Source organism: Eutrigla gurnardus (genome assembly GCF_963514095.1).
Source record: "Eutrigla gurnardus genome assembly, chromosome: 4".
Lineage (NCBI taxonomy): Eukaryota > Metazoa > Chordata > Actinopteri > Perciformes > Triglidae > Eutrigla > Eutrigla gurnardus.
In genome coordinates, this window is record NC_139918.1 from 14,949,206 (window position 1) to 14,961,253 (window position 12,048).

General features: G+C 43.0%; 1 protein-coding gene across 2 annotated transcripts in view; it reads left to right on the forward strand.

Moving 5' to 3' along the window:
* Positions 1-12,048, forward strand: part of lig1 (ligase I, DNA, ATP-dependent) — a 42,779-nt gene that overhangs the window by 14,591 nt on the left and 16,140 nt on the right. For both annotated transcript variants that reach the window (XM_084008054.1, XM_084008055.1), the window contains exons 14-19: positions 133-224; positions 1,512-1,611; positions 1,839-1,924; positions 2,775-2,890; positions 5,253-5,348; positions 10,579-10,689. In XM_084008054.1, the coding sequence (XP_083864180.1) occupies positions 133-224; positions 1,512-1,611; positions 1,839-1,924; positions 2,775-2,890; positions 5,253-5,348; positions 10,579-10,689 (601 nt within the window). The remainder of the gene's footprint in view (positions 1-132; positions 225-1,511; positions 1,612-1,838; positions 1,925-2,774; positions 2,891-5,252; positions 5,349-10,578; positions 10,690-12,048) is intronic.

A 12,048-nucleotide genomic window follows, 5' to 3' on the forward strand; every position in this document is an offset into this window, starting at 1 on the left:
ACCTGCATGCAGACACACAGATATCGCCGCCCCATTAGCTCCTTGTGTGTATGTTGAAGCATGCAGCGTTTGTCATCAGCAGCAAATGGGCGTCAGTGCTGACAGCTGTTGGTCTTGTGGTTTTATTGGCAGGTCCCTGGCTGGGAAGCTGAGGATCGGCCTGGCTGAGCAGAGTGTCCTATCAGCTCTAAACCAAGCTGTGTGCCTGACCCCCCCTGGACAAAGTAATCTTGAGTTTTTATTTATTTTTGTACAAAATTTCTCTTTGTGTTGTTTTTCCTCTATTGAAGCTCAGATCAGAAACACTGCCTGATCTGCCTGAAAAAACAAAAAGAGGAAATTTCATACTAAAAAGTAACTAGTAATTTAGGAAATATCAACTAGGGTGGGGCATGTTAAAATGTTCCACGACAGAACGTCAATTGCGCTTTTTTGTATTAAAAAAAAAAAAATGTCAAATGAGCCATTGTCATGCATCTTCGGAGACAAACTATTAAAATACCAAAATTGCCCAACCGACGATGCACTCAGCCAATCGCAGATAGCCAATATATCCGGCCAAATGCCAAACCTTGATATCTGCTTTATCTTCCGGATCGCTGAAACCTCATTAGTGTGGATTTTATCCCCTGTCTCTAGAAAAGTTGGAGATTCAATCCGTTAACTTATGAAAATGTAGTCTGTATGTTTGCAGACTTCTCCAAGGTTACTTCTGTGCTTGTGGTGTGACATAAATAACATTTTAATGAAACCCCACTGGGAGGTCACACTAAAGACAAGGACATTTTATTTACTACACTGTGTTAGAAACTAATGATAACTCATTCCCTGGCACATCAACAAAAACACATACCTTGAATCGTAATCATTTTGGCCCGAATAATCAAGACATGAAATTTTCATGTTGTCCCGTGCCTAATCTTGACCGCGTGTCTCTCACCACCTGCTTTGAGCGCTGATCCGAGCTGCTCTCACCAACACTACCTGCACCAAATTTAAATAGATTCATCCCCGACTTATTAGTATTCGTGGCTTACGCATGGCTCGAGGTATGCTTTAATAAGAGTCAATTAGACCAGAGGCTCGGTGGGGAAATTTGCATTGATCTGTGGTCTGGTCTGGAAATGTTTTTCTTAACAGTTTTATTTATTTATTTAACCATTATTTAATCACACAGGTCAACTAAGGGCAAATTCTTTGTAGGGCTGAAGTGGATCTTTACAATGAATAATAAATGTAGATACATTAGTATTTTTGGCCATCACTCTTCAATATCCTCTCTACTGTTTTTCTTACTTGGGTGGGACTGGAACTCAACTTTTAGGTTGAGTTTACCCTCTGTTGTAGAAAACTGGCATGCAGCCGTATGCAGGTAATTGCATGGCTGTCATGTATATTTCACGGCCTTTAAAAGGGCTCTGAACTTTCATCCGGCAAATGTTCGGTCAAACATATTTTCAAACACTCGCACGGATCTGTTTGAAATGCATTTCCACCTCCCATCCTTATAGGTTTCCCTCCTGCTGTGCTTGACGCGGGGAAGGGGATGAGCGCCGAGAGCAGGCGGGCCTGGATCGAACAGAAAAGTCTCATTCTCAAGCAGACTTACTGGTAACTGAAGCCTAAACAAACCCCCTCATTTCCCTTTGCAGTCTCTCCTCACCGCTACTACAATGCCTCATCCCTCTTAAGCCCCGTCCCTCATTCTTCCTCACTCACTCTGCTCACTTTCACTTTGGCTTGTATTGATTTTCTTCTTTTTTTTTTCTCCCCTTGTTTGTTTTTCTTCCAAACACCGTGCTTCATCTCCCACTCTCTCGCCACGCTCTCTCGTCCAGCGAGATGCCCAATTACGACGTCCTCATCCCTGTTCTGCTCAAAGAAGGCATAGATGAGCTGCCCAATCACTGCAAGCTCACTCCAGGTAAGCAACCAGTCAGGAGGCAGAAAGGCAAAAACATCCCAAACCGTGACTGGTGTGTGTTTATTGATCCGTTCAGTGGAGGTGAGTCAGTTATTTTAGTGAAGCGAGTCATTTATCACAAGAAGATATCACTAAACTAAGGATTAGCTCCCAATTACACTGTCGTCAAGCGTTTTGTTATAAGGAACCTTGGCACCAAGGTAAAAAATGAATACCAGCCTCCATCTGAGCAATACTAAATTGGCTGCTGTTGGTCAGTTAGACAAATCTAGCAGCTTTTCTGGCAAGCAAACAATCGTTATTCTGAGGGCTTTTCTGTTCTCAAATGCGAGATAGTTAAAGGAGCTGGTGAATGTTTGGATGGCGCTAGCCAGTTAGGAGAGAATGTAACTGTCCTTTCATATCTGTCTCTGTAAGCTCCAATTAAAGGAATTTGTTTGGTGAATTTCATTATATCACTCCTCTGCTGCTTTCGAAGCTTAACTTGGCGACACAGCCCGGGGGGATGTGAGTCAGAGATCTTTCATATTAGGGCCAAATGAGAATGCAAACAAACTAATTTCAACTGTGTCACAGAAACATTTGTGGGTGTGATGCTGATGTGTCACGGGGGAAACGAAGCAAATTTCACAGTTTTGTTTTTTGTTTTGCAAAACCGATCAGAGATCTGCTTTGCGCTCATAACCTGGAGGTCTATTAGTGAAAACGCTGTCTCTCCTCCTCTTCATAATGTGGCAAATTAAGAAAACTTCTTCTGGGCTGACTCGCCTCAACTATGTGAAAAATAGTAATATATTTTTGTACTGTTTGATTGGTGTCCTGAACTCTCATGCCACCTTCCTTGTGCCAGGCGTGCCACTGAGACCCATGTTGGCTCACCCCACCAAAGGGGTCGGCGAGGTGATGAAGAGGTTTGACGAGGCGGCGTTCACCTGCGAGTACAAATACGACGGAGAGCGTGCACAGGTGTGTATCTGTATGCATGTACCTGGTGCAGTGACAAAAATGCAACCCGTTGTTTCCATTGGCACCGAACATATGCCTGCTGAATTTTGTATGCACATACCTCTCGGCTGTGTTCTTTGAGTATGAGGTATTGCTGTTCTGTGACTCCTGCTGCGTTTTCACTTGACTGTGTGTATGTGTGTGTGAGTGTAGTGCTGCTTTTGCCCTGGGTCTGTAGACAGAGAAAGCTACTTCTGCCATTGTGGACCACGTAGAGGGAGGGGGAGGGAGGGGGGGGGGGGGGAGCTAGAGACAGTGAGGGCGAGACACATGAGAGGGAGAGGGAGACGGCAGCATGGCTGAGGGAAATTTTGAAAGAGACGTAAAGAGACACAGCGAGGGAGAGATTGTAATGTAAACCCCTCCAGCTGCATTGTTAATTTTGGACAGTCATGCCAATAAACTGCCTTTGAACTGAGCTGAATTCAGAGGAAGAGAGATGAGCAAAGAGGGAGAAACAGAAACAGAGAGGATGGAGACGGAGCGAGCGAGCCCAATGACGTCTCCTCTCTCTCTGTCTCTCTCTCTCGTCTCACTGCAGTGGACCATACCTCAAACAGCCAGCAGAGGGACTCTTGATTCACCACTCGGTAAAACACTCCCCCTGTGTTTCTACGACGAGTGTGTCTTTGTGTTCAGATTTTGTGAAGAGCCCAGATGAAATGTGTACAAAAATAGCAAAAATAACCCTGATGCATTCATGGAAGTCAAGCAAGTTATTCTGTGTGTATTTCTTTCTATTTTTTGAGTTTATTCATCACAGATGAGGCTCATTGATCAATAGAGAAAAGGAGACTTGTTGTTGTATTTGGCCAAAATCACACCTGAAAATGCAACACATCTTGTGAAGTAATTTGATCTAAAGTAGAGAAATCAAAACAAATGTTGTGTCGAAGACAGGAGAGTACAATAGGACTACTGTAAATCACAGGGTAGTTGGCTACAGTCCACCTTAAGGGAGGACAAATGATTGCAGGTATAATGTAGTCACTTTGTCATTTGCTGTTTATAAACACAAGTCCGGAGCACAAAATACAAAGAGAAAATACAGATGTAGTCAACGTGACATAACTCCAGGGGATCATAACTTATGATTTGAAATGGATCATTTTGTATCAGCGTGTGCATTTTTCTCCGGGAATGGTTGCATATTATACGTCGGAAAGAAACGTTGAGTCAGAAAGAAAAATTCAATCCAAATCGCTTTAAGCCATCAACCAGATCAAGAATGGATCAAGCAGTTTGTCATAGAATAATTCCTATACCAATGCTGTTTATCAAATAGCCCACTTACAGAGTTAATTTTGGGTGGTTGCGTACCTGACTACATGTAGAACACAGCAGGCTTATTTAATTTTGCCCTGCAGTAACGGTCTGCTTTCCGGATGGTGCACTCCAGCCTCAGGCTGGCTACCTCTACGCCATTCGTCTGCATCTACCGCCCGCACATGCAGGCGAATGGCACCCACTTCCCTACATGCCCTCGCAGATGAGCGAGGAGCTCCGGCAAAGGGGGCCGTTCATCTGCATGCACCGCCCACGCTGCGGTGACACGGAGCCGGCCAAAAACCGGCGAAGCCTCGCTCAAAGTGAGCCCTTGGGGAGAGAAAAGGCAAAAGAATTGGCAGCGAGCCGGTAAATAGCAAAGCTGGCCGATTCATTAGTTCATACTCATGGAATAAATATACTAATGTCAATTACATGCTAGTCTGCATGAGAAATGAAGAAACAAAAATAATTGGTTCTAATAATCTGCAGCTTATAGTGATCAATTAGACTCGGACTGACGTGATCTCCAGCGGGTTCCTCTCTGTGAGGAAAGAATAGCGGGATAAGATTCTCATTATTGGTGAGATACATTTTTAGTTATGAGTTTGACATTTTATTGGTCAACCGATCGATGGAGAAGATAGTCCACAGATCTTTAGTTGCCCATCATCTACTGGGAAGGAAAGCAACAGAGCTTCCATTCCATCAGAAAACGATCGTGGTTGTTCCTGTCAGCTGGGGAAGTGATTCCATATGTAGCTCATGCAGGTCATGAAAGAAGGCATGCATCGCTGTCTGGGTCTAACCTGCAGTCTGCCATGTCTCTCGGCCAAGTCCCAGCAAGCCTTTATGACCGTAGGATCATCTGATCTGACACAGCGACCGTCTCAAAGGACAAAACTGTTGTGCAGTCTGACCTCCGCAGTTAATTTAATTTCATGTGTCCTGCGGTTAGTTGACAATAGTTGACCAGTCGAAAATCCAAAAGAGTTTTTACACTTTGTGTCCGTCTTATTAATTGTATTGTTTTTTTTATTCCCCCCCCCCCCAACAGATTCATATTCTGGAGAGTGGAGAGGTTCGAGTGTTCAGCCGCAACCAGGAAGACAACACCAGCAAATACCCCGATATCATCTCTCGCATTCCCAAGGTAAAGCACATGAACGCACGGAGCGCTGTAGCTCAGGCCCGAGGGACGACGGGAGAGTCTGGCTGAGCTTTGATTGTCAGATGAGGCCTTTTACAGCTGTGCGGATAACAACCGCACACGTTTGTCTTTCATTTAGATGGTTTTCCTAAACCTTACATCTATCTGGCAGAAACCCCTCAAAGTGTATTTATTTCCTTGCTGGTCTTTGTCCTTCTGCCATTACATTTTTTTTAATGATTTTATTTAGAGGTGTGTATTGAGAATGGATGTTTGAAACCAGCTTGTGAAACTTCTCTAATATATATGGGGGAAAATACATCTTTTTTTTAATTGCTGCTATGGGTAAGGTTGCCAAATTAGCCAGCTCCCTCTTGTGCGGGGTTAGAGGAAGAGATCACCAGCACCTGCAGCTCTGGCAGTTGGCCTGAGGTTATCTGAGCTTGCTCACTACCCTGCGCTTGCTGAGTGTCTTTTTTTTTCTGCTTTCTCTCTTGTTTTTTTTATTTTTATATATATATATATATCAAGGCTGGCACGAGCTGTCACAGTTGAGACTTAGTAGTTAGGTTAGGAGTGAGGTACCTGGTGACTTCATTACTGATATTCTAAATAAGGTAAAGATGACAAGGAGAAGAAAAAAGTGCAGGATGGGATTCTGCAACTGCAGGTTGAAGCGAGGCAACCATCATGCACCTGGTTAATACGGGCGTTGCTTTTTTATCTTTAATTCAGATTCAAAGTACACACTTTGAATCAGCACATTGGCCTCACAGCAGGGGACAGCCGCTCTGGCCACAATGCCTTTAAGGCCTTAGCAGGGCTGCTGAGAGGCCAGACTGTAACAGCCTCTTCCAAATGAAGTGGTTTCTTGCTTAAAAATGAGTGACCAGAGGGGAAAGTGCTCTTTCTTAAAGTCTCTCGGTTCTTTTGCAGCTTCTAACTGAATGATCATAGATACCATCCTTATGTTTTTGTTTATGGATCACTTCTACAACACTATCAGAGCTTCTTTTCTAAACTCAACTCTCCCTTCTTCATAATAAAAGCTTTTCCCTGGTGGGGCACTAGAGGTTCAAGGCACTGACCATGAACTGCAACCTTTCCATCGGAAAACCAGCAGGAGGCTTTTATTGTGAAGTAGCAATAAGAAATGCAAAGTATTTGTCCTCCAGTTGGCTTGTATTTTGGGGGGGGGGGGGGGGGGGCTTCTTTTGCCTCACCCTGCTGCCCCGTGGAAAGCCAGTAACTCTGTGCCAGCATGGCTTGAACGGTTGCTCATGGCTCAGCTCAGTGGATAACCTCCCCCACTATGGAGGGGTCACGCCGGCGAACAAAAGTTTACTTTTTAATGCTGCCCTCCCCTCGTTCCATTTTCATCCGTCATTCTTTCTCTCCATCACACTCTGTATCTCATCATTTCACATAACATCTACCCTCTCAAGTCTCTCATACTCACTTTCATCTCTCTGCTTTTTGCTCCTTTCTTCTTTTCAGAGCTTTAAAAGCTACATGCCTCTTTGTCTCTCACCTTATTGCTCTTCTGTCCACACTCTCTTTCTCATGTCTCTCCCTCTAATCAGCTCTCTCGTCCCCCCTCTACTTGCCGCTCTCTTTTCACCTCTTCCTCCTGTCTTCTCCCTCTCTTCCTCTCATCTTTTTTCAACACGTTTGATGCAGCCGGTGTGCATTTTATCTTTTTGGTTTGTTTCTCAGCCTCTTGTACCCTTCACCTCTCACTAGAGGCCAATATTAGGCATTTTCCAAACTATCGGTTACTATCGGTATCGGCATTTATAATGGCCTATAAATGAATATTTTAAAAATAAAATAAAAACGGACGGAACACCCTTATAAAACTTAACAGAATTTGTCTCCAGTCTTGTTTGAAGTTATATTTATGAAGCTTACCAAGTCTTTTAATTCTGGTAACTTTGTGTTTGGTTGTCGTTGTTATTGTGTTTTCGTTCAAAGGACTTTAAGTTTTATATCTTAAGTTTGTATTTTTATACATTTTATTTATCAGAACTTTAATATATTTTGATGTTCCTCTGTTCCGTTGTGACAATAAAATGAACAGGTTTGTTTTTAAACTGCATTATCATATTATTTTAGTGAAGACTCATAAATAACTAATGTTAGGGCCGATATATCGGAATATCGGATTTTTAAATCGACAAACATTTGTATCGGCCTTCAAAATTAGGGGTGGGACGATACGGGTAACTCACGATTCGATACTGTGACGATATTTGGCCCACGATAACGATAATATCACGATACACGATATCTGCGATATTCGATATATTGCAAGAAATTTCATCAACGATATATCACGATATGTGACTGAAAAAGAAAAAATATGCATAAAAAATAAATTCCAAAACTTCGTACAATGTACAAATGAATAAACACTGTCCAGCTGGACACATTAAAGTGCATGAACATTAATAACATGTCTTATGTAAACCAGGACAGTGCTTTCTGATACTGAAAAGTCAGTAGCAACTTGTTTTATGTAAACCCGGGCCCGTTTTATGTAAACCCGGGCCCGTTTTAGTTTAACAATAGCTAAACAAGATAAGAATAACATCAGAATTAAATGAAATATTGGGCACATTTCAGTATGCAACCAATTATGTGCAGAGTTATGTTCACCCATCCAGTACCTGGGAAGTCGGGCCTCATGCCCACACGGCTCCGCGGATCCACACATGCGGACCCTCCGACGGACGGTAAACACGTGCCGCCCGGAATCCTACCCGTAAATAGGCAATCAAGCCCGGCCGAAAAGTGGGTCCTCATACCCTCAATGCTGTGTGAAAAGCGCTTGAAGCTCACAACAGCACCGGCCAGCACACGGCCACGCTTATGCGGCGTTCACACCGGACGCGATAGACGCGAATACAATCGCGTGAGACGCGTGTATCGCGCCGCTTGATCATTTTGGACTATTCGCTTCATTCGCTTCATTCGCGTCATTCGCGCATGACGCTCATTTTTGAACCGGTGCTGCTCTAGCGGGGGAAACGAGGGCAGCGCCGGCGGGTCACGTCGGCGGACCCTCCTCCTCCGCCTCGGGGTACCCGATGCCAGAGTCCGTGAGTCCGTGAGTCCGTGAGCCTCTAAACTCTAGCGCGCCGCTCGGAAATCCTGCCCGTAAATAGGCAATCAGACCGGGCAGCGGGCGGCCCCCGCGATCCGCTCAGGACAACCGTCAACTCTTAGACGCACCGACGGGAGTCTAAAAAAACCCGTAGACCCAAAATATCGATATTTGCCGTCAGTATATTGATTTATTTATTGCGACAGAGAGCACAACAATATATTGCAATATCGATTTTTTTCCCCACCCCTATTCAAAATCCTTTATCGGTCGGGCTCTACCTCTCACCTCTCTCCCTTTTTAGGGATGGGACGATATTGGATTTTTATCTTGGATCCCACTCACAATAGGTTGATCGTGGTGAACTTCCTTTGGCGGGATAATCTTATTAATCAAAATGTTAAGTGATTCCAGTATGTCTTAGTGCAATTTCTTTCGAGTTTTAACCATATTTTGATTATTATCGGGAGAATATTGCAATTATATGCAATAAGATAATCACGGCATGAAATGTTCATATCTTCCCATGCCTAGTTCCCCGACACCTCACATATTTTCTCTTGCTCTTCTTCCTGTCGATGCCTCTGACTGCTGTCTTCTCTCACCTTTTTATTGCTTTCACTTGTTTCCTCCCGTCTCACATTTTTTTGCACCCTTTTTCAACACATTCTCCTCCCCTTTAAAAACTCTCATGTCTCCTCGTTCTCCGTTTGTTTTTCCGTTCTCACAAGGATGATGAACAACAGAATCTTGTTCATCACACTTCCCTCTGCCTAAAATGTGGTTTTGGATGAAAGAAACTGTTGAACAGAGTGAAAGTTTGGGTGTTGGTGCCTCATTTGCATTTTGCAAGAAAGACGCTGCATTTTAAATTAATGGCGTCATTTAATTTAAATTGAGCTTGAAACTATTTTCCAGTGTTTATTTAATGTATGATCCTTAATTCATGACATTTAATTCACCACGACCGTGCAATAAAAATAGCCGATGTCAGTTGTTGTAAATTAAGCTTTCATCCAGGAAATCGATTGCTAATCATAAACATGGCAGACAATTACTTAAATTAATCGCTTAAATTAAAATGCGCGTCCTTAGCCCTGACATTATGTTGTCATGGCTACATCTTTGTTTGCGTGTGTGTGTGCGTGTGTGTGGACACATTCCCATCAACACAATACATGAACAATGCCAGAGTGAAACTTCACACTAACACACATTCCCTGCAAAGAGGAGATGGTCTGATTAGATTTTACAGCACCTTGCTGCATTATTTTGCATACTAATGAGGGGAAACTCATTTTCCCAAAGCTACCGTAGTGTCTTACTGCCTCTAATTGTGAATTGATATTAATACATTAGCACATTAATATTAATATGAATACATTCATGCATTACTTGGCCTAATGACCTGATGAGTATTACTGGTTCCGTTTGATATATTTGACTGTTTCCAAACAACCAGTTACTTCTAATGTGTCTCTCGCTCTTAACTGGGATTGGCTTTCCGTGATAATCATATCTAACTTGCTGAGTGGCTCTTAAACTGATCCAAGTTGTACATTTAAAGGTCCTAGCACGATGAAATATTTATCAGCTGCCAAACCCTTTTCATAAATGCAGCATTAAACTGAGATGCAAAAGTAAAACATCTCAAGTGAATCATTTGGCTATTGATGTCTAAACTGAAAAGAAGGGTGAATGTGATGTTTAACACTTTGGTAACTGGTTGAGTAGAAGAGATGGCAGCGACACACATCGCTACTCAAGAGTAACGATTAATGTAATGTGGAGGAAAAAGGTTAATGTGCTCGCTTCCAAAGCATTTGGCAACGAATGGAGGGCTGCTGTCGGTCCTTAAACAGCTTGAACATACATTTCATTTGATTGCCTCTATTCATGCCTTTTTCAAAGCTCCAAGTAGAGTCTCGTACTGATTTTAAATCTCCCAGGTTTGTTGTATTTACTTCATTGCAACCTCCTGACAATCCTCTGATTACTACAGCAAATTTAGTAGTTAATAACACTGTTTGGCTTTTCTAATATTAAAAAGCCCTCCTCATCTCTCTACTGAAAACTCTTGATAATTTCAAATTTCCTTTTGCTGTATCCGTTTGAACTCTCTAAAAGGTGAAGAAGGACTCTGTGGTATCCTGCGTCCTGGACTCTGAGGCGGTGGCCTGGGATCGTGAGAAGAAACAGATCCAACCCTTCCAGGTCCTCACCACCCGTAAGAGAAAGGTACGGACGGAGAAGGGTATAATAAGGCGGGAGACAGCTGAATGAAATGCTCAGGGCGGTAAAAGGGTAGAAGGTAGAAGATGATGAGAGAAGAAAAAGGGAGGTGAAAAGGTTGGCGGGAAAACGAGACAGAGATAAAGACCAGGAGGTGGAGGAGAGGCAGATAATAGAGTGAAATGATCCGGTGGATGGAGAGAGAGCAGACAGAAAGAGGGGAAGATTGATAAGTGGGAGACAGAAGAGTCGAATGGAGGGGGGGGGAGGTGAGATTGCAAATGTCAGCGAGGTGTTTTTTCAGTTTTGATCAGAATAACAGCCTCTTTTCACTACACCAATCACATTAGAGTGAAACGACTCCTCTACCTTGCGTCTTTGTGTGTGACATCCTTGAAAATTAGGAACGGGGAAATGAGAGCGCCAATACGGTGAACACGAGGAGGAAAATGAGCATCCTGATTTTTTATTTATTTTTTTGCTAAATGTCGTTCGCGCCACTACGAAGTCATGATTTGTAATGATGGTTTGATACACAAACTGATTGTACTCCCCTTAGGCCATTTTAGGACAACATCTCCACCGTCTTTACTTCCTAGAGCATTCTTGCTGCAATGACATCTTTCAGATAAGGAGATGAAAGCCGATAGGAACTAATTAAACACCATTAATTGGCGGAGGGGAAGGTAATGAGGGAGTGAAAATGAGAAGAGGCACACATGAGAAATATTCCAGGTTTGGAGACTGCAGTTTTATTGGAGACACTTTCATCCAGTATTCCTGAGTGCATCCCTTTACCATTATCAACGTTTTAGAATATCGGCAAATTCTTAAATATGTACATTAAGAGAACTTAGCCTGTAAGTGATTACTAAGTAGAGATTTGCTCATTATTAAGTACAAGGATTAGTTAGTCCAGAGTCCCTTCTTGACTGCAGGACGTAGGAACGTTTTAAGGAACTCATTGTGTTTGACCATAAGCACCAGGGTCTAAATTGAGTCGTGAGGACATTTTACCCACTAAAAAGGCACTGGTCAAGGGAAAGTACTAAAGCGACGTTTGCAGGGATGACAGTCGATGATGCATCCGTCGCTGTGCTGCTGCTTTCACTTGTACACTGCTTCATTCATAAAACAAAGGGGTGCTCTGCTATCGATTTAGGACGAGTGAAGAGCATTTTTCTTTGTTTTGTTACATTAAAAGTAAAGTCAGGCTTTGCTTTTGGCTTCCTGACTCATTTTTTAAAAGACCGAGAGATCGTGTGAGTGAGCTGGGAGGGTAAGAAGAGAGAAGGAGAGGGGCATCATGCCGGTGCTGTAAATGTATTTTTTGGATTGTTTCACTGCGGTTACTTTCCAAGCTCA